This window comes from Protomyctophum bolini (assembly GCF_963924005.1).
Source record: "Protomyctophum bolini genome assembly, chromosome: 14".
Taxonomy (NCBI): domain Eukaryota; kingdom Metazoa; phylum Chordata; class Actinopteri; order Myctophiformes; family Myctophidae; genus Protomyctophum; species Protomyctophum bolini.
Window position 1 is genome coordinate 40,945,782 of NC_137875.1, and position 22,652 is coordinate 40,968,433.

At 42.4% G+C, this 22,652-nt stretch overlaps 1 protein-coding gene across 1 annotated transcript in view; it reads left to right on the forward strand.

Annotated features, from left to right (window-relative positions):
- Positions 1–22,652, forward strand: part of LOC308328075 (voltage-gated delayed rectifier potassium channel KCNH1) — a gene marked incomplete at both ends in the record, with an annotated part of 63,285 nt that overhangs the window by 36,828 nt on the left and 3,805 nt on the right. Inside the window, 4 exons of the mRNA XM_080781763.1 lie at positions 550–707; positions 2,465–2,736; positions 17,186–17,385; positions 22,049–22,301. Coding sequence (XP_080637889.1) covers positions 550–707; positions 2,465–2,736; positions 17,186–17,385; positions 22,049–22,301 — 883 coding nt within the window. The remainder of the gene's footprint in view (positions 1–549; positions 708–2,464; positions 2,737–17,185; positions 17,386–22,048; positions 22,302–22,652) is intronic.

Genomic DNA, 22,652 nt, shown 5'->3' on the forward strand with positions numbered 1-22,652 from the left:
CATTAAAATGGCTCATTAAGCCATTCCGAACGGGAACCCCTTTTGGTGTTTTTAACTAAGCAATCATGTTATACTTTAGCTATTGGAAAATAGCAGATCTACAAGCTCATAGCGCGCCATCGAGTGGCGCGCTGCGAGCTTGTAGGTCTGCTATTTTTTTAAAAGTCGTGAAAATGTGGTGCAAATCTTTGAATATATATTTCAGAGCGAACATTTTTTTAACTAAAATATTGGCTTCTGGGGGGGTCCCTGCAACACCATATTTTGAGATGGGGGGGGTCCGTGGCCCAATAGAGATAATTCTGGGGGTCCTTGACATGAAAAAGGTTGAGCACCCACTGACATAGAAACATGAGCTTTTCCAGAAATGTTAGGATTTTGAAGCCTTTTTTTTTTAATCGACCTCAGTCCAAAATGGGTTAATAGTGCACTGAGAGGGCCAAGTGTAGGTTTCACTGCAATGCTTTCTCCCCACCGTTGATATGGAGCCCACACGGTGACATGCCTCTCTCTCTCTCTCTCCATCTCTCCCCCGTGTCCCTCCTTTAGGGGATCAGCAGTCTCTTCAGCTCACTGAAGGTGGTCCGTCTGCTCCGTTTGGGTCGGGTCGCCCGCAAGCTGGACCACTACATTGAATACGGGGCGGCCGTCCTGGTGCTGCTGGTGTGTGTCTTTGGCCTGGCCGCCCACTGGCTGGCCTGCATTTGGTATGTCTAAAACGGAAAAACCGTGTGTGTCAATTCATTATTATTGTAGGAGCCAAAATATACATTTTGTTTGTTGTTTATTCTATTTGTTTATTTTTTCCCACGCTTGGGTTTTCGATGTGCCACAGCCCTCACCTGATTGATGAGCTCCTGCTGTGTGTCTGCTAATCATTGTACTTATGTCAGCTGTGTGTCTGGGCAGTGGCATTCAGTGAGAGAATGGGGGTGAACATTTTTGGACCTTGTTTATTTGTCAATAAATCACCTTAACTACAATAAGAACCTTTCTGGATTTGATTGAAACGCGTCATACAGTTCCTGCCGACAGCTCAGCCTCATAGCACTACTACTATTTGATTTGATGGGAAGAAGTAGTCGCTACAACAATTATATTTCATTGCTGTATAGAGCAGATAAGCCTTCATTATGGACGCAGAGGAAGGAAAAACCAAAGAGCTAACTATAACTTGCCTTCTTCAGGGTAAAATGACGGTAGTATATTGTTATCGTCAGAGGTTAGTATTATTCATACTGTCGTCTCTGTCGGGTGGAAACCACTATGTCCCAAACTGTTACTTTTCAGGGTTACAAATTCAAAAACAGCTAAAGTAGCAGATCTCAAAGATTTGCTTTTGTACTTTTCTGCCTTTATTGATAGTATCAAGTGAAGATAGACAGGAGAGAGGGAGAGAGAGAGAGAAGGGGAGAGACACGTAAAGCAAAGGTCGCCATGAACGGGACTCGAACACGCGACACGCTGTCAGGCCAGAGCCTATTATGTGGCATGCGCCTGGACCGCTAGGCCAGCGGGCGCCCCTGAAGTAGCAGATATACTAATCTGAAAGAGACCTATGCTTTTCTGGCCATAGAAGGACGGAACAATCTAGCGCTGGAAATCGACTCCGACTTCCTATTGGTTCACCAACCTATGAGCCCGCCTCCCATAGTTCCCTCTAGCACCTCCCGTGCCAAGTAATACTTTGGTCAAAATAGAAGTATGTGATGTACCATGTAGCATGTATTTAGAGAATTTTTCTCTTTCAACTTATGAATAATTGCCAGCCTCACACACACACCAATGGAGACGGATGCATTAACCCATTCTGACCTGAGATCAGATTATATAAATGTCTCCTACATCCTGACACTTTTCTGAAAAAGCTATGTTTCTATGTCAGTCGTTCTTCGATTTTTCAAAAATAGCAGACCTACAAGCTCGTAGCGCGCCACTCGGTGGCGCGCTATGAGCTTGTAGATCTGCTATTTTTCAACAGCTAAAGCATGACATAATGCTAACACCAAAAGGGGAAAAAATAGAAGTATGTGATGTACCATGTAGCATGTATTTCGAGAATTTTTCTCTTTCAACTTATGAATAATTGCCAGCCTCACACACACACACACACCAATGGAGACGGATGCATTAACCCATTCTGACCTGAGATCAGATTATATAAATGTCTCCTACATCCTGACACTTTTCTGAAAAAGCTATGTTTCTATGTCAGTCGTTCAAAAATAGCAGACCTACAAGCTCGTATGAGCTTGTAGATCTGCTATTTTTCAACAGCTAAAGCATGACATGATGCTAACGCCAAAAGGGGTTCCCACCCAAAATGGGTTGATGACCACTTTTTTATCACTTAAGAGGCCACATGCATGCAACACAAGAGACACATGAACTTGATGATTTATAGAAACGTTCACCTCTGGTCGTGAAATGCATAACATTAACACATTTTCCCCTCACACACTAGGTACAGCATTGGCGACTACGAGGTCATCGACGAAGACACCAACATTGTGCGCGTGGACAGCTGGCTCTACATGCTAGCCGAGACGGTGGGAACGCCGTACCGCTTCAACGCCAGCGGCTCGGGGAAATGGGAGGGCGGCCCCAACAAAGACTCCGTTTACATCACCTCCTTGTACTTCACCATGACCAGTCTGACCAGCATCGGCTTCGGAAACATCGCTCCGACTACGGACGGGGAGAAGATCTTTGCCGTGGCCATGATGATGATTGGATGTGAGTATATTGATTGATTGATTGATTGATTGATTGATTGAAATATTTATTAACAGTTTGCAGAATTACAGTACATTTCAAGCACAAACTCAATACAGAGATACTGTTAACTGTGAGTGGACGACCCAATTAAAGGTAGAGTCAGCGATTTCACTTAATTCAAATATCGCTTATTTTTTTGTTTTGTTGTGATAATCCTCTCTACTATAGAGTGTGCTGACCATATAAGGAGTTCCTCCCTGTCCCCAGTTAACCCCTGGGGGTCAAAAAACCTTATAGGTTTCGTTTTTGTTCTCTATCCTGATTGGATGAAAGCTTGTGTCCCAAGGCAAAAACGAAACCTAAGGGTTTTTGACGGAAATCACTGACACCCCCTTTAAGCATTACACTTGTTTACAACAGGGTCCACATTGTTCAATTCATCAAAACATACAGAGACATACAAATAGACACTTCTATGTAGTTAAAGAACAGAACAGGAATTCATCATATATAAGCAAAAAGGGAAAAGATACATATACAGTGAGGGAAAAAGGGGGGGGGGGGAATATCAAGTCCTATGTACTTCAAATGATTATATGTTCTCAGCTGTCTGTTCAGGCTCGCTACACACTTGCATGCCGCGAGTGTGGCGAGCCTGAACGGACATGCCGAACACATCATACCTTTTTAAAAGCCACAGTCCATTGAAGTATAGTCGAGTAAATAAATGCAATATCATTAATTCAGTACAAGGAGGAGACCTTTGCATGTGACAAAGATAGCATGCCATCTAATTCCCTTTTAACCTAAAATATGGCGGTTAGGTGTGCTGCGGTGCAGTCCCGCGTAGGAAGTCCAAGTATAACAGGTTTGCTACTGGTGCTTGCATCTGATTTACATAATGTAGGCTAGAGTGGAGAAGTGGACTGTGAATGTGTCATATAGTCTATTCCTTACTTTGTTCTATCAATTTCTACACAGTTATTTTATCTAGGGATGTCCCGATACACTTTTTTCATTCCCGATCCCGATACGACAATGTCTGTGTTAGCCAATACCCTAACCCTATAATAATAATAATAATAACAAAAGGGGGAAAAAAAGTCTTATTATTTTGAAGTTCACCGACCGGAAGTCAAGGGTTGACATTCGCCTAACTTGACACAATAATGCTATGCTACACTTTGACTAACACCGTGATGCGTCACCAGGCTTTCCACCTCGGAGCTTTGGAACCGTAGGGAACATGCGTCAAAAGTCTGCGGGTGTTTTCTTTATTTCGAGTTAATGAGCTTTTTTGAGCCACTGCACGTTGAGTGTGCATGTTGCACACGTGCGTGCGTGCGTGGGTAGGTGCGTGCGTGTGGTGTTATACTGTGTGTGTGTGTGTGTGTGTGGAGAGAGGGAGAGAGAAGGGGAGAGAGACGGAGCAGAGCGTAGGTGTTTAGAGACAGATATCTCGTGTTGTGTTTATAGCTATCTAGCTACATATCTCGTGTTGTGCTTATATAGCAGACTTCTCACTCAAACTTGCACTTGCAGTTTGGGCAACTCGAAAAAGCAAACTCCACATGCCCAGACGTTTTATTTACCTGGCATAGTGTCTGCCCTGTATCGGATCGGTGGTTAGACTGGCACATTCGCCGATCCCGATATGACCCGATTATGACCAAATAAGGGGATTTCGGGCAGCGTTCCGAATCCGATGCTGGTATCCGTATTGGGACATCTCAAATTTTTATCCCAGAGACTCTGGACCCTCTTTCCAGCTCAAAACATACTTAAAGGACAACTTGTGTTTTTTTCAACCGAGGCTCATGTTTTAGGCTGAGGAAGGTCGCAAGACCGAAACGTTTAAAACGCTCAATAAAGTGCTCTGAACTAGCAAGTGGCAGTGTGCAGATGTCCCTTCTTTCACATTGTATACTAGCTCTGTCATCATCGCACCTGCTCCAAATTGCCTGCCGGGTGTGCTTCCGGAAGTCTTCTCTCTACAGGTTGTTATTAGAGAAAGTAAAAGATGAGTGTTACATTTTTTTTCATTTGCTGCTGTCTTTTGTTTATAGGGATTTTAGCTCTTTTTGACAGGGGGGGGGGGGGGGGGGGGCACATCTGGCCACAAAAGATCACAGGATCTACTGAATGTGAAGGTAGCCTACTGGGGGAAATTGGCTTATACTGTAATATGTCAGTTGGTCACATTCATTAATCGCCATAATATTTTGTAAAAGAAAACACATATTTAGCCCCATGCTCGAATGCCCCCGCCCCCCTGTGAAAAACTGCTAAAATCCCCAAAACAAAAGAAAGCAGCAAATGAAAGAAAATTAACACCCACCTTTTACAATTTACAATTACAATTTAGGCATTTAGCAGACGCTCTTAATCCAGAGCGACTTACATTAAGCAAGAACAAAAAGCATGGGGAATACTATCACATAAAAACATTTATCATGAAACATGCGTAAGCTAAGAAAGTAACAGTGGAATATCTATAATGAAACTATACATTTCTTTTAGTTTCTCTAGTTTCTCTAGTTTAGTTTCTCTAATAACAACCTAAAATACTTGAAATCCAATGGATTTTCACCCCAATAAAACATCTCCCAGGTCTGCACACAAACATATACTTGCAAAAACAATTCTTGCTCTGCCTCTTAAAAAAGAGCAACACTTGTCAAGTAGTCAGCAGCAGCCAGTGTCAGTCAGCTCAACTGTATGGGCTGTGCACAACGAACGCTGTTTTTTTAAAATTGTTTATCAAAGCTACCATGTGTGTTTAATGTGGTGCTGTAACAGCGGTGGCCAGGTGGTCTGTTTTTGAACAGCAATCATCCAAAGTTAAATTATGTTAAACTTTGACGGAGCTATAGCTACGTAGCTGCCGCTGATGATTGACAGAACAAGTGATCAATACAAAAAGAGAAGGTATATACGGGACCACTGTCAGTCTGAAGAGAGGCTGAGCACAGCAGCTGCAACCCCAAAATAGCCCAAAACAAAGCTGTTGACATAAACATAATTTATTTGGAAAATTATAGCCATAGACTGATTGTGTCTGAACCACATGCATGCATGATTTGATCTGGAACTTTACCAGCTGGGCAGAGACAGCCAGACAGGAGGAGATCATAGGCAGGTGGAGCTAATGATTATGTGGAAGTACACAACTTTGAGATGTTTTATTTTGTATGAGGGACTAAACTCTCCATTATGTACAAACTATCCCTGGCGTTAAAGTGGTCTATACTACATTCTGGGCAGTGGCTATAGCCAGGATTTACATTTTGGGTGGGTAAAAGGTATTGAGAAAGAACTATTGTAACATAATAGAACAAGAAATGTATGCAAGTATAGTCAAGAGACTTTTTTTTTAAACTTTAATTTTGGAGGCACATTAGCGGTGCTAATGCACACTCTAGGAATAACCACAATGGGGTCATGATATTGCTATACGCTGCACATTTTGGTGACTTGCATAAATCATGCAGATTCAGAGTTTTGTTTGAGGGTATAAATCTTACATTTCAGTCACGCTCATACATGGAGAGGGGAGTGTGTATACTGCGGTGAGAAAAAAAAAAATTCTACTCAGCTGTTTGGGACCGAGATCATGCAGTGTTTCCCAAACAGTGGTTCGGGACCCATTCTCAGGTCACAGAACCATTTTGTTTGAGGTCACAAATAATAAATGTCAACTTTTTTATTAGTATTTCCTACAATTAGTTTAATAATAATAATAATAATTATTATTATTATATAAAAATCAAATCAAAGAAATAGGTCCTGTCTTGAACAAAAATAATCACACATGTGTGAAGTGAGGGACACTCTTATCAATCATGATAATACAAGATATGAAATGTAAGATGACAACTGAATTTTTATATATAGCCCCGAGCTGAATTAAAACAGTTGCACTATGTTTAGAAAAGTAGATTTTTCTCGTCCACATGTGGCGTAAGTTATCCTTCCATTGTCAATGGCACATGTTGACACGTGTTTCGGCGCATCGACGCATCGGTCGTTTAGTGTTTGTATAGTCGGGTTTGTGTATATGGTGATTTCTTGAGTTATAGTGAAGTGGCCATGGTCCTGGGTGTATCGGGACTCTGGGTTGGCATAGCCTGGAACTCACCTATGCTTTATATGGCATAGGCAGCTCCCGGCAGGATCCGCCGGGAGAATATATGCAGCTGCGCGACATGAGACTAATTACTTAGAGCGACAGAGAGAGAGAGAGGAGCGTGTGTGTGTACATGTGTGCGTGTGTATGTCAATTTTACAAAGGTGCAGACGATCAGAAATCAGCAGAGAGTGAGCAATGTTTGCGCTACTCTATGCCGAATTGAAGTGGACTCAGACCCAGACTTTCTTTTTCTCCCTGGAAATAAAAACGTCTGGGTTTCCGAGGCTAGGGTTGGCATGACGTGGACATGGTCAGAGTCTGTTTATGGTTATGTCAGAGTTCCAGAGAGGTCCACCCGCCTATAGCCTGAACAACACTAGTGGCCTGAATTTTAATTTAATTTCACTTTATTATTCAAGAACATATGTTTTGAATGGCCATGGCTATATAGCGAATTGCGATTCAGGGGCTGGATTTTAGAAGGCGTTTTTAGAATCGGCCTGCAGGCCTGAATTGGTTGAGAATCGTTTTTTGCAAGTCCCATGAGCCAGCTATAGGTCACTTAGGATGGCCCAGCCTTCCAAATAATATGGCGAATCTACATTGATACCCCAGGTTTGTTATATGATTCCATGTAATGGTTGGTACTTAGAATGTTTATTTTGAAATGCCTAGTCCATGTACAAATCAAAGACACAGCCCAGCTCCAGAGTCAGGACATCCTTGTGAAGTTGTGACTGCGGCGCCAACCAAAACAACATCAGGTGTATTTGGGGTGTTAGCTTAAGTGCCAGGGCCCGCATTCACTGGGCGCACGGACGCAAATAGTGTCATTCTTGATTGTGTTACGCACGTGCATGGGGCCTTTTGATTTGGTGTCAGGGGTCAGGGCCCTCGGAGGCCACTGACGCTAGGTCAACAATACGGTCGTGACTAAGACCAAAACACACATTTTCTTATGCACTACTATACATCCATTTGTTATGCGTGCGATTCATTCGGTGTTCAGAGTCATGACGGTTTATACAGAGTGGTCTGAGTGGAGTGAGGATGTCGGGATACCAGATTGACAGATTGTACTTGGTTGGTCTTGCTTTGATGGTGACTTTTGAAACATTCTCCCCAATAACAGCATTTTTTGTACATCGAATGTGAAACAGAGTGATCAGCTGAATCAACACGGGCCAACTTTCCCTGCAGTCGAAGTCCACAGCAATGTTGTTTGGCTTCAGTCTGTTTTGTACTAAGCAGAACCCTTCTACTGTAGCTGTTTCTTCCTGTAGTCTAGTCTCTCCTCCCTGGTCGGTGAGAGTGTAGCCTGGCCACTATACCACACTGGAGACTGTTATTAATCCAATCCATTTTAAGTGGACTCCTGTCCGATGGCAGAGGTCGTTGAGGCTTGGGGGTCCAGTATTTTGTCCTAAAGTCTAGAAAGTTTATAATATTACATAAATAATATATAATATATTACAATATACTACAGCTACAGTGTGATTTTTACAGTTCGTAGGCTACAGCTCTTTTACCAGAAAGCCTCTGTTTCAATATGCGCTTTTGTAACTGCATTTCTATTGATCCTGCGATACTGTATGCAAGCAAGTAATTCAATTTGGTCGGCAGTGTTACATTTACCTCCTGGAATTCCAGAGGACTCTGTCAGGCACTCAAACAGGGGAGAGTGTTTACTTATCTAAAGGCTTTATCTTTACATTTTGATATAATCCCTTTACAGGAAACTCATATTAAGCCTATACTGATAAGAGGCGTCTGAGAGTAGGGGATGTAACATTTTGCACGTTTAATTTTTTTACTCAGAGATCCGTTTATCTACACATGTAATATTTTCAGGCAACGGACCTACACATGTCAGCTACCATAAACCACTTCAAGTTATTGTTTTGATAAAACAGGTCGGGAGTTATTAAACCGAACGTGGACGCTGTTTCAGTGTTACATTTGCTGCGCATATTGGATTAATTGTAACAGCATGCATGATAAATGTAACAACGCTAAAAAACACCATTAAACATATCGTTTTCAGCTTAAAGCAATTATATTTCATTGAAGCAACTCCTTAGCATTGTTTTCATACCATGGATGTGATATGAAAATGTAATGTAAAAACATAAGGTAAATATTAAATAGTATCGGGTGTACCAGTTTGGGCTTTTTTTTTTTTTTGGTCAGTTCAATGGGGAAATACATTGATTAAACAAACGATTGATTGATTGAGTTGTACAATGTTATACAACCCTAAACTAATTTTAGAATACACTACACAATACAATACAATTTTAGAACATAGACTATATTTGCCAATATGTAAAATATGTAAATATTACATATAATGGTATTGAATGGAAAGCGGACCATTTGTAACATGTTACAAATCGCCCACTTTTGCAAGTTCTCTTTGCCGTTGCTTACAGACCAGAATGAACGTGAATTCCGTCTAAACACGATGCAAACTAATGAAGAACATAAGCATGAAGACATCCATGTGGGTTTCTATTCACCAACACCAAAGAAAAAAATTGTAGCGCACACATACTCCAGGTGTAAAATTATACGCCTTTTGAAAAAAGTCTGTTTTTCGCCAATAACTCCCCGTAGGATAAAGGTAAACACTTCAAACTTCCTGGGCACGTAGAGTACGTTGCTGTACACATACTGACGCGATGGCGTCATGGTGGCGTTGACCAATCAAGAGATAACGTCCATGTTACAACCGTGAAGCGTTACAACCTTGGCGGCTCTCCCCTACATTTGTTACTAACATTAGGTTGTGGCGAAGTAGAAACGTGGCGAGCAGATAGTGTTTTGGACAAACAGGCTAGGTATTGGTGTTGATTTGGGTCAACTGGACAAACAGCGTGGTGTTGTTTTGTGTCTGTGTTTGTGTTGGAGCGCCTCAGTGTGGCCGTATAGGTCATGTGCAACCTCTTCCACAGAGGTACTGTATATAGGCTGCCCAGTGTCCACACCATCAGAAGTTAGAAACGGTAAAGGCCCGCTAGAAGTATCCTCTGCTATTTTTGAGGGGCAGGTTTAATGTCTGTCTTTAGTTCAATGTTTGTGTTGTAAATGCATTGACAATGAAGGGAAAATGTACGTCATAAATTATGACGTATATACATTATGACTCATAATGTGTAATTTACGTCATTATTGTCCCTTTATTGTTAATGGCGTTTAATGTTTGTGTTTGCCACCGCTTGTTTTACATCACCCATTACATCACCTAATCAACATGAGATAGACTGTAATATATTATCGCCCCTCACTTCACACGGGTGTGATTTATTCAATTTTGGGATAGAATGTGTTTCTATAAAAATGCATTCAGAAAAGATTGCTGTTTCTGATCCAAATGAGAAATTGCTCAGTCTTGACTGAGCAATTTATTTAAAAAAATACCCTGTACAATACAAAGCAAATAGCCATCTCCTTTTGAAAAAAGTAAAACAATAAATAACTAAAAAAATACATTCATGGATGCACCTGGGACGTATCCTCAGTGATGTATCCTGAAGTCAACGGGGTATATCGTGTCTACCAACATCATACCCCTCACTCAGGCGACCCAGCCGGGAGTGATCAAGTCCTGACTTACGTCCCAGTAGAGCTACCCTCAATCAGTCGCAAAACCAGGGCTACATAATCCGTTGGAACTACTCCAGAACTACTCTGCCAGGGCTGGGAGGTACACTTCTGGCACATGGACTAGGCTCTGTGGGTTGTCTCCTGTCCGGGCCCCAGCTCCTACGTCACACCAGGTCCACTCCTGCTCTCAGCAGGCCCAGGGAATTGTGCGTTGCACCAGAGTCCCAGCACCAGACACTTCATTCAGGAGTGGTGGGCAATGGTTCCGCAGGGCAATGGTGTTGCGGCTCCGCTTGCTGCTTGCATGGCCCTCCTAAAGGCCTCACGGAGGACACAGGCTGGGGCGCTAACCCACACTGTTCACCCGGGTGCCGTCTCTCCGGTGGTCACCAGACTATACCTGGTTGTCACATATAGTCTATTCCTATGAGTCACTATGAATAGAAGAACTATGACTAAAAAATACATCGCATGGATGCACCTGGGACGTATCCTCAGTGATGTATCCTGAGGTCAACGGGGTTTCGGGTCTAAATGTAATAGCTCTGACAATATTCCTTTTCAAATGTTCGTCGCTTATTGTATGTACAACCTACTTACTCTGCTAGTAGAGGCTATTAACCCCTCCTTTAAAATGAGACAGACAAAAAGTAAAATGTGACAGTTACGACAGGTCTTTCAGCAAAAACCCTCAAAAACTGTTTCATATCATTGCGTTTGTATGTAGTGTACACTGTGTTTTGTGTATTTGTGTGTATGAGCAGAGCACTCGTACACAGACACACAGTGTACACTACACACAAACACAAGGATATGAAACAGTGTTTGAGGGTTTTTCCGAAAGACCTGTCGCAACTGTCTTGTTGTGAGTTTCTGCGTGCGAGTTGCAGTGTCATATTGTCAGTAGACAGCCATTCTTTCTTTCTGTCTTCCAGCTGTCACAGAATAATACAGATTTATATGATGGCAACAGTGTAGAAATGGGGTATTAATTAAATATACTGTATTGAAATCTATATTTGTCTGTATTGGTCTGTTCTAAAAGTATGGCAAACTTTCAAACTTGACGTACCGTATCAACTTAACCCATTCTGACCTGAGATCAGATTTCGTACGAGGTTTCCACTGGACACACACTGGTCTGATGAACCCATTCTGACCTGAGATCAGTTTCTGAAAAATGTCAGTCGTTCTTCGATTTTTCAAAAATAGCAGACCTACAAGCTCGTAGCGCGCCACTCGGTGGCGCGCTATGAGCTTGTAGATCTGCTATTTTTCAATAGCTAAAGCATAACATGATGCTAACACCAAAACGGGTTCCCGGTCAGAATGGGTTAATAATCACATGCTCAGTTAAAGAGCATGTCCAATTACTTGATACCAGTGTAGGTCATTTGATTTTAATGAACTTGCCAAGTAAGATATATGACATGCCTTACGCATCACTGGCCGTGAGAAAATGAAGTATATAGAATGCAATCAAAACAAAACAGCATTCTTAAAGGAGAATTCCATGCTAGAATGCTTTCTTATTTTTCTTACCTTTCTTTGTAGTTGTTACGTCCCCACCAAAGAGGTCCAGGTGTTTTTTTGTGCAAAAACTCCTTATTGGCTATTTTTCCTACCATAAGCCCTCAATGAAGTGCATTGCATTGAATGGGAATTGAATGGGGCTATATGGGGTGTTATGCTGGTTTGCTTATTTCCATCGAAAGAAGTAGTAAAGTGTGCCGCTTGGGATATTATTTACATTATGAAGAGAGGATATATACAAAGAAATTATAATTTTGAGCGATGGAAATAAGCGAATTAGCACAACACCCCATAGCCCCATTCAATTCCCATTCAATTCAATGCAATTCATGTAGGGCTCATGGTAGCGGAAATAGCCAATAAGGAGATTTTGTACAAAATAACACCTGGACCTCTTTGGTGGGGACGTAACGACTACAAAGAAAGGTAAGAAAGCCTTTTAGTATGGAATTCTCCTTTAAACCCATAATGAGTACAGGGCATGGGCAGATAGAGGTTAGTATAGAGGTTCTTGTGACATCCACATCATTAAACGAAATAAAGTAAATGAATTAATAATGTTGCTATTCATGCAGACGTTCTATGTCAGCATGTACTGTATGATAGTACAGGCCTATGTCCTTTGACACTGGGGGGGAATCCCTGCAGTTTTTTTTTATAAATGACGTCTGTTGCCTTGTATCATTGTAACAAACCACAAGATTAGATTTGCATCTAGTAGTAGCAGCTCAATAACTGCTGGCCACATACACCATTCCCAGGCCCGCAGGACACAGGTCATGTTTCCCCTCCTATGTTTCAGTCATTTTGTTTATGGTCTAAATTAATGTCTGCCAAGGACTGAATTGACTGATTTTTCAGCAACTCCAGCAGCGCCAACGACGACTTTATCGTCTTTTTCAGACGGGTATAACATTGGACAAAAAAAAAAAAAAAAAAAACTTTTATTTTTATTTTTATTTTTTTTAAACAAAAAAATGAAAATGAAAATTAAATAAAAAAATGTATAGAGACTGGCGCTTAGGGACTTTTTGGCACTTCTTAAAAGCGATGGATGAGTTAAAATACCTAAATGGAATTCTGTTCCCCAGTTTGACTGGCTAATGTAATACACTATTGAAGAAATATATTAAACAAAAGCCTAACCAGTATTCTTACATGGCCTATTTCACAAACTAGTCTGTCTGTCTGTCTGTCTGTCTGTCTGTCTGTCTGTCTGTCTGTCTGTCTGTCTGTCTGTCTGTCTGTCTGTCTGTCTGTCTGTCTGTCTGTCTGTCTGTCAGACATCAAGACAAATATAAGATGCAGATCTCAAGCAGCAGAAGTGCAGAACAGCGCAATCTGGAACACAATAAAAGCTGAGTTCCATGAGTAATTTGACCAATGCTTGTAGATGCATGAACGGGGATAGGGATAGGGGGTTTACCTGCTGTGTATACCAAATGTCTGGGTGTTAAGGTAGCTACACAAACTGCACCAGATCGTTCGAGATTCAGCCGCATATTGGACTATGACAGACAAAACTGCCTCCGACTTAGACTAAAATAATTATACACGATATGATAATAGCCGTAATTAATTACTGATCATATGATCAGTGGGATGCTCAGCTTCAATGGGAAGCCATCTTACAGACCAGGACTAGCCTTTAATCACTGTTACAGTTCCTCAATTAATAACAAAAGGAAACCAAAGCACGACATTGCATTACCAGAGACACCATTCATAATAATTATACCTTCGCTCCCGGCTCCGAGGTTTATATATGCCATCCCCTCATACATGATACAGCGCCACTTGCTGGACTCTATTTTTCATTTTTTTATGGGATTTTGAATTGGAATGTATATATATTTTTTAAATGTTTGTCTGTGGCTTTTGCCTTTATTTTTTTATTTTTTTATAGAGGGACAGATAGTAGGCTGACGGGAAATGGGGAGAGAGATTGGGGGGGGGGGGGGGGTGCCGTGGGAGTCGAACCTGCGGCCACACTGCCAGACTGGACTACCAGTCAAGGTGCCTGGACCGCTGAGCCACGGCCCAGGCCAATCAGAATATTCAAGACACAGGTGACGTGGGTTTGACATCAGCATTTTTAGAATTCTATATATAGTTTCTATAAGCGGACAGCAGAATCTACAGTGTAGATTCTTCATACATTCTTCATTCATGGTGTAGATTCTACACCATGAAATTGAAGAATGTATGTCTGGAAGGCTCAACATACAATGTCAGCAATGTTCATATACTACACTGTCAAAACAAAGAATCCGGAGAGCTATAAACAAATCACACAGCTAATTTTGTCGAGGAATAATTACATAAACAATTAACCACGAGTGAAAGCAACTGTAGCTGTAGGCCTACCCTTCTGCATTTCGTCAGAAGAGCGAGACCTATATCACTGACAAAACACATCTTAAAAGGTGAAAGAAAAGGAGAGCAGGTTTGTGCAGCAAGTATAGTTTTCATATTAAAAATGGATAAGGTGTCTATATAGTGTATAATACAGTGTGCACTGCCATTATATCTGTGAGTGCAGGCAGAGTGCTATTGAGAGAGAGAGAGAGAGAGAGAGAGAGAGAGAGAGAGAGAGTAGCAACTCCAAGCAATATACCAGCACCACTGGATCAATTCATCCCGCAGGGTTCCCCTGCAATCCCACCGCAATAACTCTTCACCTGCACGCTCTGCCGTACACGGAGCTTCTGTACACGCACGCAGCCTGCACCGCCGCCACCGCCATCCCTCTGATGAGGTCGTGACGGGCGCCCGCCTTTCAGATTATCAACATAGGCCGGGCACCGTCAAACTCTCCGCGAGAGCTTTTTTATTCCATCGCCTGCAGAGCCAAATTCTCGTAGAAACCAATATATATATATATATATATCTGGAAAATCACACCCACGCCCCAAACACAGACTTGTTCAGAGAATTGCAATCTCCCCCTTTTTTTTTAGTACCGCACGGCAGTTTTCTATGAAATATGGATGTGCTGATATAGTGTTCTATTTTTAACCATCACCCATGAGCGGATCGGCGTTGGCAGCAGCAGATCATAGTGTGACGGTGGATCGGAGGGGCGGGGGGGGGGTGCGGTGGGGGGGGGTGTGGAGGTATACATATGTTCTGTTGCCATAGCAACTGCCGGGCCTGGGGCCTTTACTTTCCTGACAACTGACTTTCGAACAAAGCAGCTTTTGCATGGTACTGTAGTTTTTACAGTACCACTCCCCCCCCCCCCCCCCCCCGAAAAAGGAGGGGATAAAAAATATCAATTGTCAAATCCCTCCTTTATCCTTGCATTGTCAGTTTAAAGAATATAAGGTCACGAATACAAGCGGCCCGAAATTAGTTTTCTTCGACGGGTGCACGGCTGGCATCGCATCTCCCTTATTAGCCCATTTTGACCTGAGATCAGATTCTAAAAATGTCTTCTAAATCCTGACAGTTTCCTGAAAAAGCTATTATGTTTCTATGTCAGTCGTTCTTCAATTTTTCAAGAATAGCAGACCTACAAGCTCTATGAGCTTGTGGATCTGCTATTTTTCAATAGCTAAAGCATAGCATAATGCTAACACCAAAAGGTCAAGCTGAGGAGGTTTCGGGCATCTGGTTTGGATGCCTCTCGGGGGGGCCTCCCACTGGGAGGAGACCCCCGGGGGGGCAGACCGAGGCGCAGTTGGAGGAAACGCATCGACTCACTGGCCTTGGAACGTCTCGGAATCCATCCCCCAGGAGGAAGTCACTATTTAATGTTGCTCTGGAGAGGGAAAGTCTGGAGCACTCTGGTGGAGCTGTAGCCCCCGCGACCCGACTACGGATAAGCGGTTGAAGATGGAGCTGGATGTCAGTTTAATCACGGATTCTTGCTAACGTGCATTAAAGACAGTGCACAATCACATGTGCTGTATTGTACTGTATCTGTACTGTACACATTGAGGGATTCCAGTCTATATAAGCTCTCACTGGCCTTGAGCAGTTTATAGCAATTATCTGCAATATTCCCTGTGCAGTTTTCCGACGTTTCATATGCATTGTGTTTGTAAACAAACAACGTGCACAAACGACGTGCACGCGCGCGCACGCGCCTGTGAATGCAAACACACAGGTTGCTGTCATTATCTCTGGACAATTGAAACGTGCAGTTGAGTGTGTGTGTGTGTGTGTGTGTGTGTGTGTGTGTGTGTGTGCGTGTGTGCGTGTGCGTGTGCGTGCGCGTGTGTGTGCACATTTCCTCTCAAAACCTTCTAGCGGGGCTGGGCTAATTAGGTGCTCATTGCCCAGAGAACACTACACTACACACAGCAGAATCTGAGGCCTTTGATCCAAACACACCCCAGCAGCTGTTGCAATATTCCAGTCCAACTCATATACTGTATGTTTCTATTTAATGACCAACTTGTGTGTGTGTGTGTGTGTGTGTGTGTGTGTGTGTGTGTGTGTGTGTGTGTGTGTGTGTGTGTGTGCGTGTGTGCGCGTGTGTGTGTGTGCACACAGTGTGCACACACACGCATGTGCGTGCTGTCTGTCTGTCTGTCTGAGTTCATGCGTGTCGCATAGCAAGTGCAAGTACATGCGTCATGTGTCATCATTACGTGGGCAGTATTTGTGGCCCAGTATTTGTTGTCCATTGTCTATGCAGAGTGATGACATGACGTAACAAGAAGGAAATGTCTCACCCATGCTTAAATTAATCAAACGAATTGTTACAGTATCGAATGGTGCAAAAAAGCTCAACTCTCGATAGACAGCACGACCGTCCGGGTCTTATTTCTTCTTCCTCTGAGAAAAACACTTAATCGTTTCATGCAGCTTATTTCCGCTCTGTCGGGAGAGACAGAGCGGAAATACGTATTCCCCCATTTACGGGGAATACGGGGAAGCAGCTTTTTGCTTCTACGGGCCGTCGGCATGGAACAACCTCCCACTGTACCTTCGTCAGGCAGCCTCTGTAGACATCTTTAAAGCTCAGCTCAAGACCCACTTCCACAACATTGCTTTTAATTGATCTTTTATTTTTTATTTTTGTTATCCATGTCCTCACTGTATTGCATTAACTGCTTGTTTTTAATGTCGTTGCCTTGCTTTTCTTTTATTCTCCAATTTTTCTGTAAAGCACTTTGAGCTGCATTTCATGTCATGAAAGGTGCTATACAAATAACGTTTTATTATTATTATTATTATTATTATTTGCAGCCCTTCTTTATGCCACCATCTTCGGCAACGTGACGACCATCTTCCAGCAGATGTACGCCAACACCAACCGCTACCACGAGATGCTGAACAGCGTCCGGGACTTCCTGAAGCTCTACCAGGTGCCCAAGGGTCTGAGCGAGAGAGTCATGGACTACATCGCGTCCACGTGGTCGATGTCGCGGGGTATAGATACTGAAAAGGTATCTCAATCTGTAAGCCATGCATTCATTCATCTATACTGTACCTCTCACGATCACGGTTATTCTTATTTTTCCACAGCATATTACCATATCAGTTACATAATATAGGCACATATTAAGCAAACGCCTCCCTTCTTGTTCTATAGCTTGCCTGGTTGGTAATGAATAAGTAAACGATGTGGCAAATATACAAAGTATAGCAGTCACTGAAGCTTGATGTTCCATTTCTCGCAGATCTTGTGGAGAACTTATTGTCTCTTGTTGGGTCACCTTCCACACATAATAGTGACATGAGTGTTTTGCATACTGAAAGCCACGTAGAATATATTTTATTTGTGTTTTTTTCAACAGGCTCCAGGCCGAACCGGAGGTCTAAAATCATCACTTAATCTGTCCTCTGCGTGATATTCACCTTCAAAGAGATTTGGTTTAAAGTAATAAGCCCTATAACAGACAGAAGGCTGTGCACTGTGTGCAGGTGGAATGCAGTATTTGAACAACATGCTGTTTCAATAACAATTAACAAGAGAACTGCTATTGGCCTTTGAACTTACCGGGGTAACATAAACATACAGGACTTCTTTCCCTTTTACACAGTTATAGGCCTGACACACACGTTTTACAGACTTGTTTACTGATGCAAGCTCTCAATTCATTTCCAATGTGAGTCACATGGTTTGACACAACATTTTTGTTGTATGAGGGGGAGCTAGGGGGGGGGGGGGGCAGTCGAAACACAGCCGAAAGCCATACATACAACACAAATGTTGTGTCAAACCATGTGACTTCCATTGGGGCAAGATGTAAACAAACCCTTTGCTTACATCTAGCATGCATCAATGTTGTATGCTAGGTGTGAGTGAAGCCTTAGAGTTAACGCATACTGTATTCCATTCCTTTACCTATATATATGTTGTGGTCTATAGTCTCTCACAGACCTAGAAGGCAGAAAACGAGTATCCTCTATCCAAACAAGAAAAATGTGGGTCCCAGGCACAACATATATAGAGTGAAATGAGGCTTTCTGCACACCAAGAAAAAAACGAAAAAAAACCTTCACACAGTCTGCAAATGTTACATGTCAATCAATAAACCCAAATGTAATACTGGAGTTATGGAATTGATTTGTAAATTTTGATGCTACACAACCTCTCTTGCCATCCCTATACTCTAGCATCCGGTTATAGACAAATATAATAATGGCATGGCCATTTCCAAACAAACAAGTACAGTATAAGGCATGAGCACCTATACCATCTTCTTCCCATGGCTTTGTTGACACACCATCATCTGCTCGACTGCCCGCGTCCTCCTCCTTTGCCTCTCGGACAGACTCCTTTTGGGACACCTTGGTTGCCGTGATTTCTCCTGGTTCAAACGTGCATGCTTTCACAAAGTCTAAACTAAAGCTATAGACTAAATGGTTAGGGGGAAGTATAAGAGTCCTTAATATTATCTGTGCAGCGAGTATCCGGCAACATGTAGTCCCTCACAAACGGGTCGCGCCGGTCAGTGTACACTACAGTATCACTCCTCTGAGATCCAGTGTTGCAGTTTAGTCACATTTCAATGAATCCTTCCCACCTGAAATGAGACGGTTCCCAGGTGCAATGAATCTGACTGACAAAATAGGTGCTCACTCAATGCCAGAACATACTGACCAACAGACAAGGAATCCAATACTTTCATGCTTTCAATGCTTTCATATTCTTAATTCAGGAAGTAGTCCTATAAACAGGAAGTATAGGTGACTAGGAGTACAAGTAGTATTGTGTATTCAAATTTTGTCAGGGGGGGGGGGGTCTACTTATTCTATATAAGTAGTTCAATCTACAGTGAACTATACTTATTCTAGCCAGAAGATGGGATGCGCTCAGGGTAGGCTATAGCATGGCACATACTGCCCAAAAAATGGTGGTGCACTCTAGGCTATAGCATCAGAAGGCTGGTGGTGTACCATGGGTGTAACCTGACTCCGCCAGATGGAAGAGACGCTTGCTTCACAATCACATTTGTTTCACAACGTATTTCCATCTGGGATCTCTGTAGCCCGCAATCGCTGAAGAAAGCCGTCCCCTTTTTCAAGTTACTTTGGCAGGTGATTGGATGGGACCGTCTGTCAATCATATTGACGTGTCTACATGACGTATGGTACTGTAGCTGTGCCAGGCAGGAAAGTAAACAACCCTTGTGATCAACAAAAGTGTTAACGAACGCCTGATACCATTACGTAAAACCCCCCCCAAAAAAAACACTATTGTGTAGGTCATGTCAAAATAGATTTTTTATAGATTTTAAGGCGCTAGTAAATACAATTGCAACAGGCGCTTCTCGATGGCATATCACACCGGTCTCGCCAAGATCCCGGGACGGTTCAAGACCAATCCCTGAGCAATCCCATCAGGGCGGAGTGTCAGGTTACCATGGGTGTACCATGGCATGATCACTATCTACACCAGCCTTCGGTGACTGGTGACATCACTGGAACTCGCCTTAGCGTGTCAACAGGTGAGACGTTTAACCATCTAACACCCGCATTAATTTCTACTTGCAAAAAATTGATTTCAACCTTACTACTACTTTGTACTACTAGGACTGACACTAAAAAATATGTTAAAAAAAATAAAAAAATAAAGTTTGATGAAAATTTTATAATAATTATATAATAATTATATAATAATATAATAAATTAATAATTTACATTTGGGGGATATCTTTCACAATAATGAATAAAACATGTTCTAGACATTCTAATGATCACAAAAAAAACATATATTACAATTATTTTACCTTTTATTAGGGTAAAGGTCAAAAGTCTTAGGTTAAAAGTCCAGACATTTCTTTGTGTGTGAATTTCAGCCTCTGTGGGGGGTGTTTACATGCAAATATCATGACCAATGGCATTGAAATGGCATTGCAATGAACATCACTGATGACGTTTAGGTGAAAAAAGAACAAAAAAAGAATAAATTAGTAATTAATTAAATTAAATGTGTTGCTAAAAAGCAACTCTGGGTGCTAGAGGGTTAAAGGGACACTTCACCCTTTTTGCAAAAAATATATACGTTAACTCCTTTTCTACCAGGTACGTATATATATATATATATATATATATATATACGGACGTCGACGCCAAGTGGTGTCATTTCCCAGGTCCGTATACGTACCCCAACGTATACTCCATCTATATATTGGTTGAGGCCTATACGGAAGCTTTTAACCCATTCTGACCTGAGATCAGATTCATACGAGGTTTCCACTGGACACACACTGGTCTGATTAACCCATTCTGACCTGAGATCAGATTTTAAAAATGTCAGTCGTTTTTTTTAAATAGCAGACCTACAAGCTCGTAGCGCTTGTAGATCTGCTATTTTTCAATAGCTAAAGCATAACATGATGCAAATACCAAAATGGGTTCCCGTTCAGAATGGGTTAACATTGGTCCGGTTCCTATAGCAACGCCCTGCACCGTTCCAACTATGGGATTGCAAATATAATCATCAGTGCAAAACCAGTTGAAAGGAGGATTTTCAAACCTCCCCATAAATCCGACTCCAGGATCGTCCTGTCCTTGGTGGATTTTCTGCCATCCACATTTCGGGATTTAATGTGTGCCTATGTACGCTGCCGCCATGTAAAAGCTTCTGACGAAAGGTAAACAGCGTGTGCTTTTTCCAATGTGTAGCGAGTGTGTGTGTGTGGGGGGGGGGGGGGGGGGGGGGAATGGGGGCGGGCAAACTCCGTCTTTTAAAGTGAACATCTATGCTGGCACTGGGAACTGGGGTTTATGCTAACAGCTATAGCGGTAGAGATAGAGTTAATGACGTTTAGAAGATTTAGAACACTTTCCTGTGGTTTTAGAGTTATTTTAGATTCTAGCAGTGAGCCAGTGCCTCTGATGTCATGGACACTGCAGGCTCACTTCCTTCCTGGACTACAAATTACAATTCCCATAATGCTTTGGTGCACTGCTCCTCCTTGTGGACAGGGGGAGGGCTGTAGTCCAGGAAGTAAGTGAGCCTATAGTGTCCATGACATCAGAGACAGTGGGCTCACTGCTAAAATCTAAAATATTTAAAACCACATAAAGAGCCCCAGGAAAGTGTTCTAAATCTTCTAAACGTATATATTTTTTTGCCACAAAGGGCGAAGTGTCCCTTTAAAGGTAGAGTAAGTGATTTCACTCAAAAAACCTTAGGTTTCATTTTTTGGCTGTGGGACCTAAGCCTTCGTCCAATCAGGATAGAGAGTCAAAAACGAAACCCCCAGGGGTTAACTGGGGACAGGGAGGAACTCCTTATATGGTCAGCACACTCTATAGTAGAGAGGATTATCACAACAAAACAAAAAAATAAGTGATATTTGAATTAAGTGAAATCACTTACTCTACCTTTAATGCCTACAAAAACTGCTCTCGGAAGGAAATGCCCAAACAAGGCATTTCCTGTTAATAAACATAATTACAGGTCCAATCTGAACTAATAAGAATCAATGGATTTTAGTTTTACCATAACAAAAGCTATTTTTTAGTTTATTAATTGGCAAGGCATATCACTTCCAGTATAGTTTTGGACTTGGTAGTCGTTCTTTCATCGTCATGGAGTCGCAGAGCATGAATCCATCAACCCACCAATTCCACATGCTTTTCCCTCCTCCACAGGTGTTGCAGATTTGTCCCAAAGACATGAGAGCGGACATTTGCGTTCATCTAAACCGCAAGGTTTTCAAAGAGCATCCAGCCTTCCGGTTGGCGAGTGACGGGTGCCTCAGAGCATTGGCCATGGAGTTCCAGACAATCCACTGTGCGCCCGGCGACCTGATCTACCACGCGGGGGAAAGTGTGGACAGCCTTTGTTTCGTGGTGTCGGGATCACTGGAGGTCATTCAGGATGATGAGGTGGTAGCCATTTTAGGTGAGTTAAACCTTTTTCAACCTAGTTTTTGCATCATGTCCTTTCAAGAGACAGAATTGGGATGCTGGAAACCATGAGTGATTATGTGTCACCCTGGAGGAAGGGGGGGGGGGGGGATAAGTCCAGTTCCAGTGTTTTTGACGGTCCAACAAAGTCAGTCCGACAAAAAAGGCATTGGACTTGAGCCAAGGGAGGCCAAGGTCAAGGTAAACTTTATTGTCCACAAGGGACATTTGTCTTGGGCTTTCACCCCAGCTACAGCCACACATAAAACATCAAAGACAACAAAAATACATTACAGAGGAAGAAACAACATTACACAATTGCACCGCCGAGCAAGCTTAGGCGAGC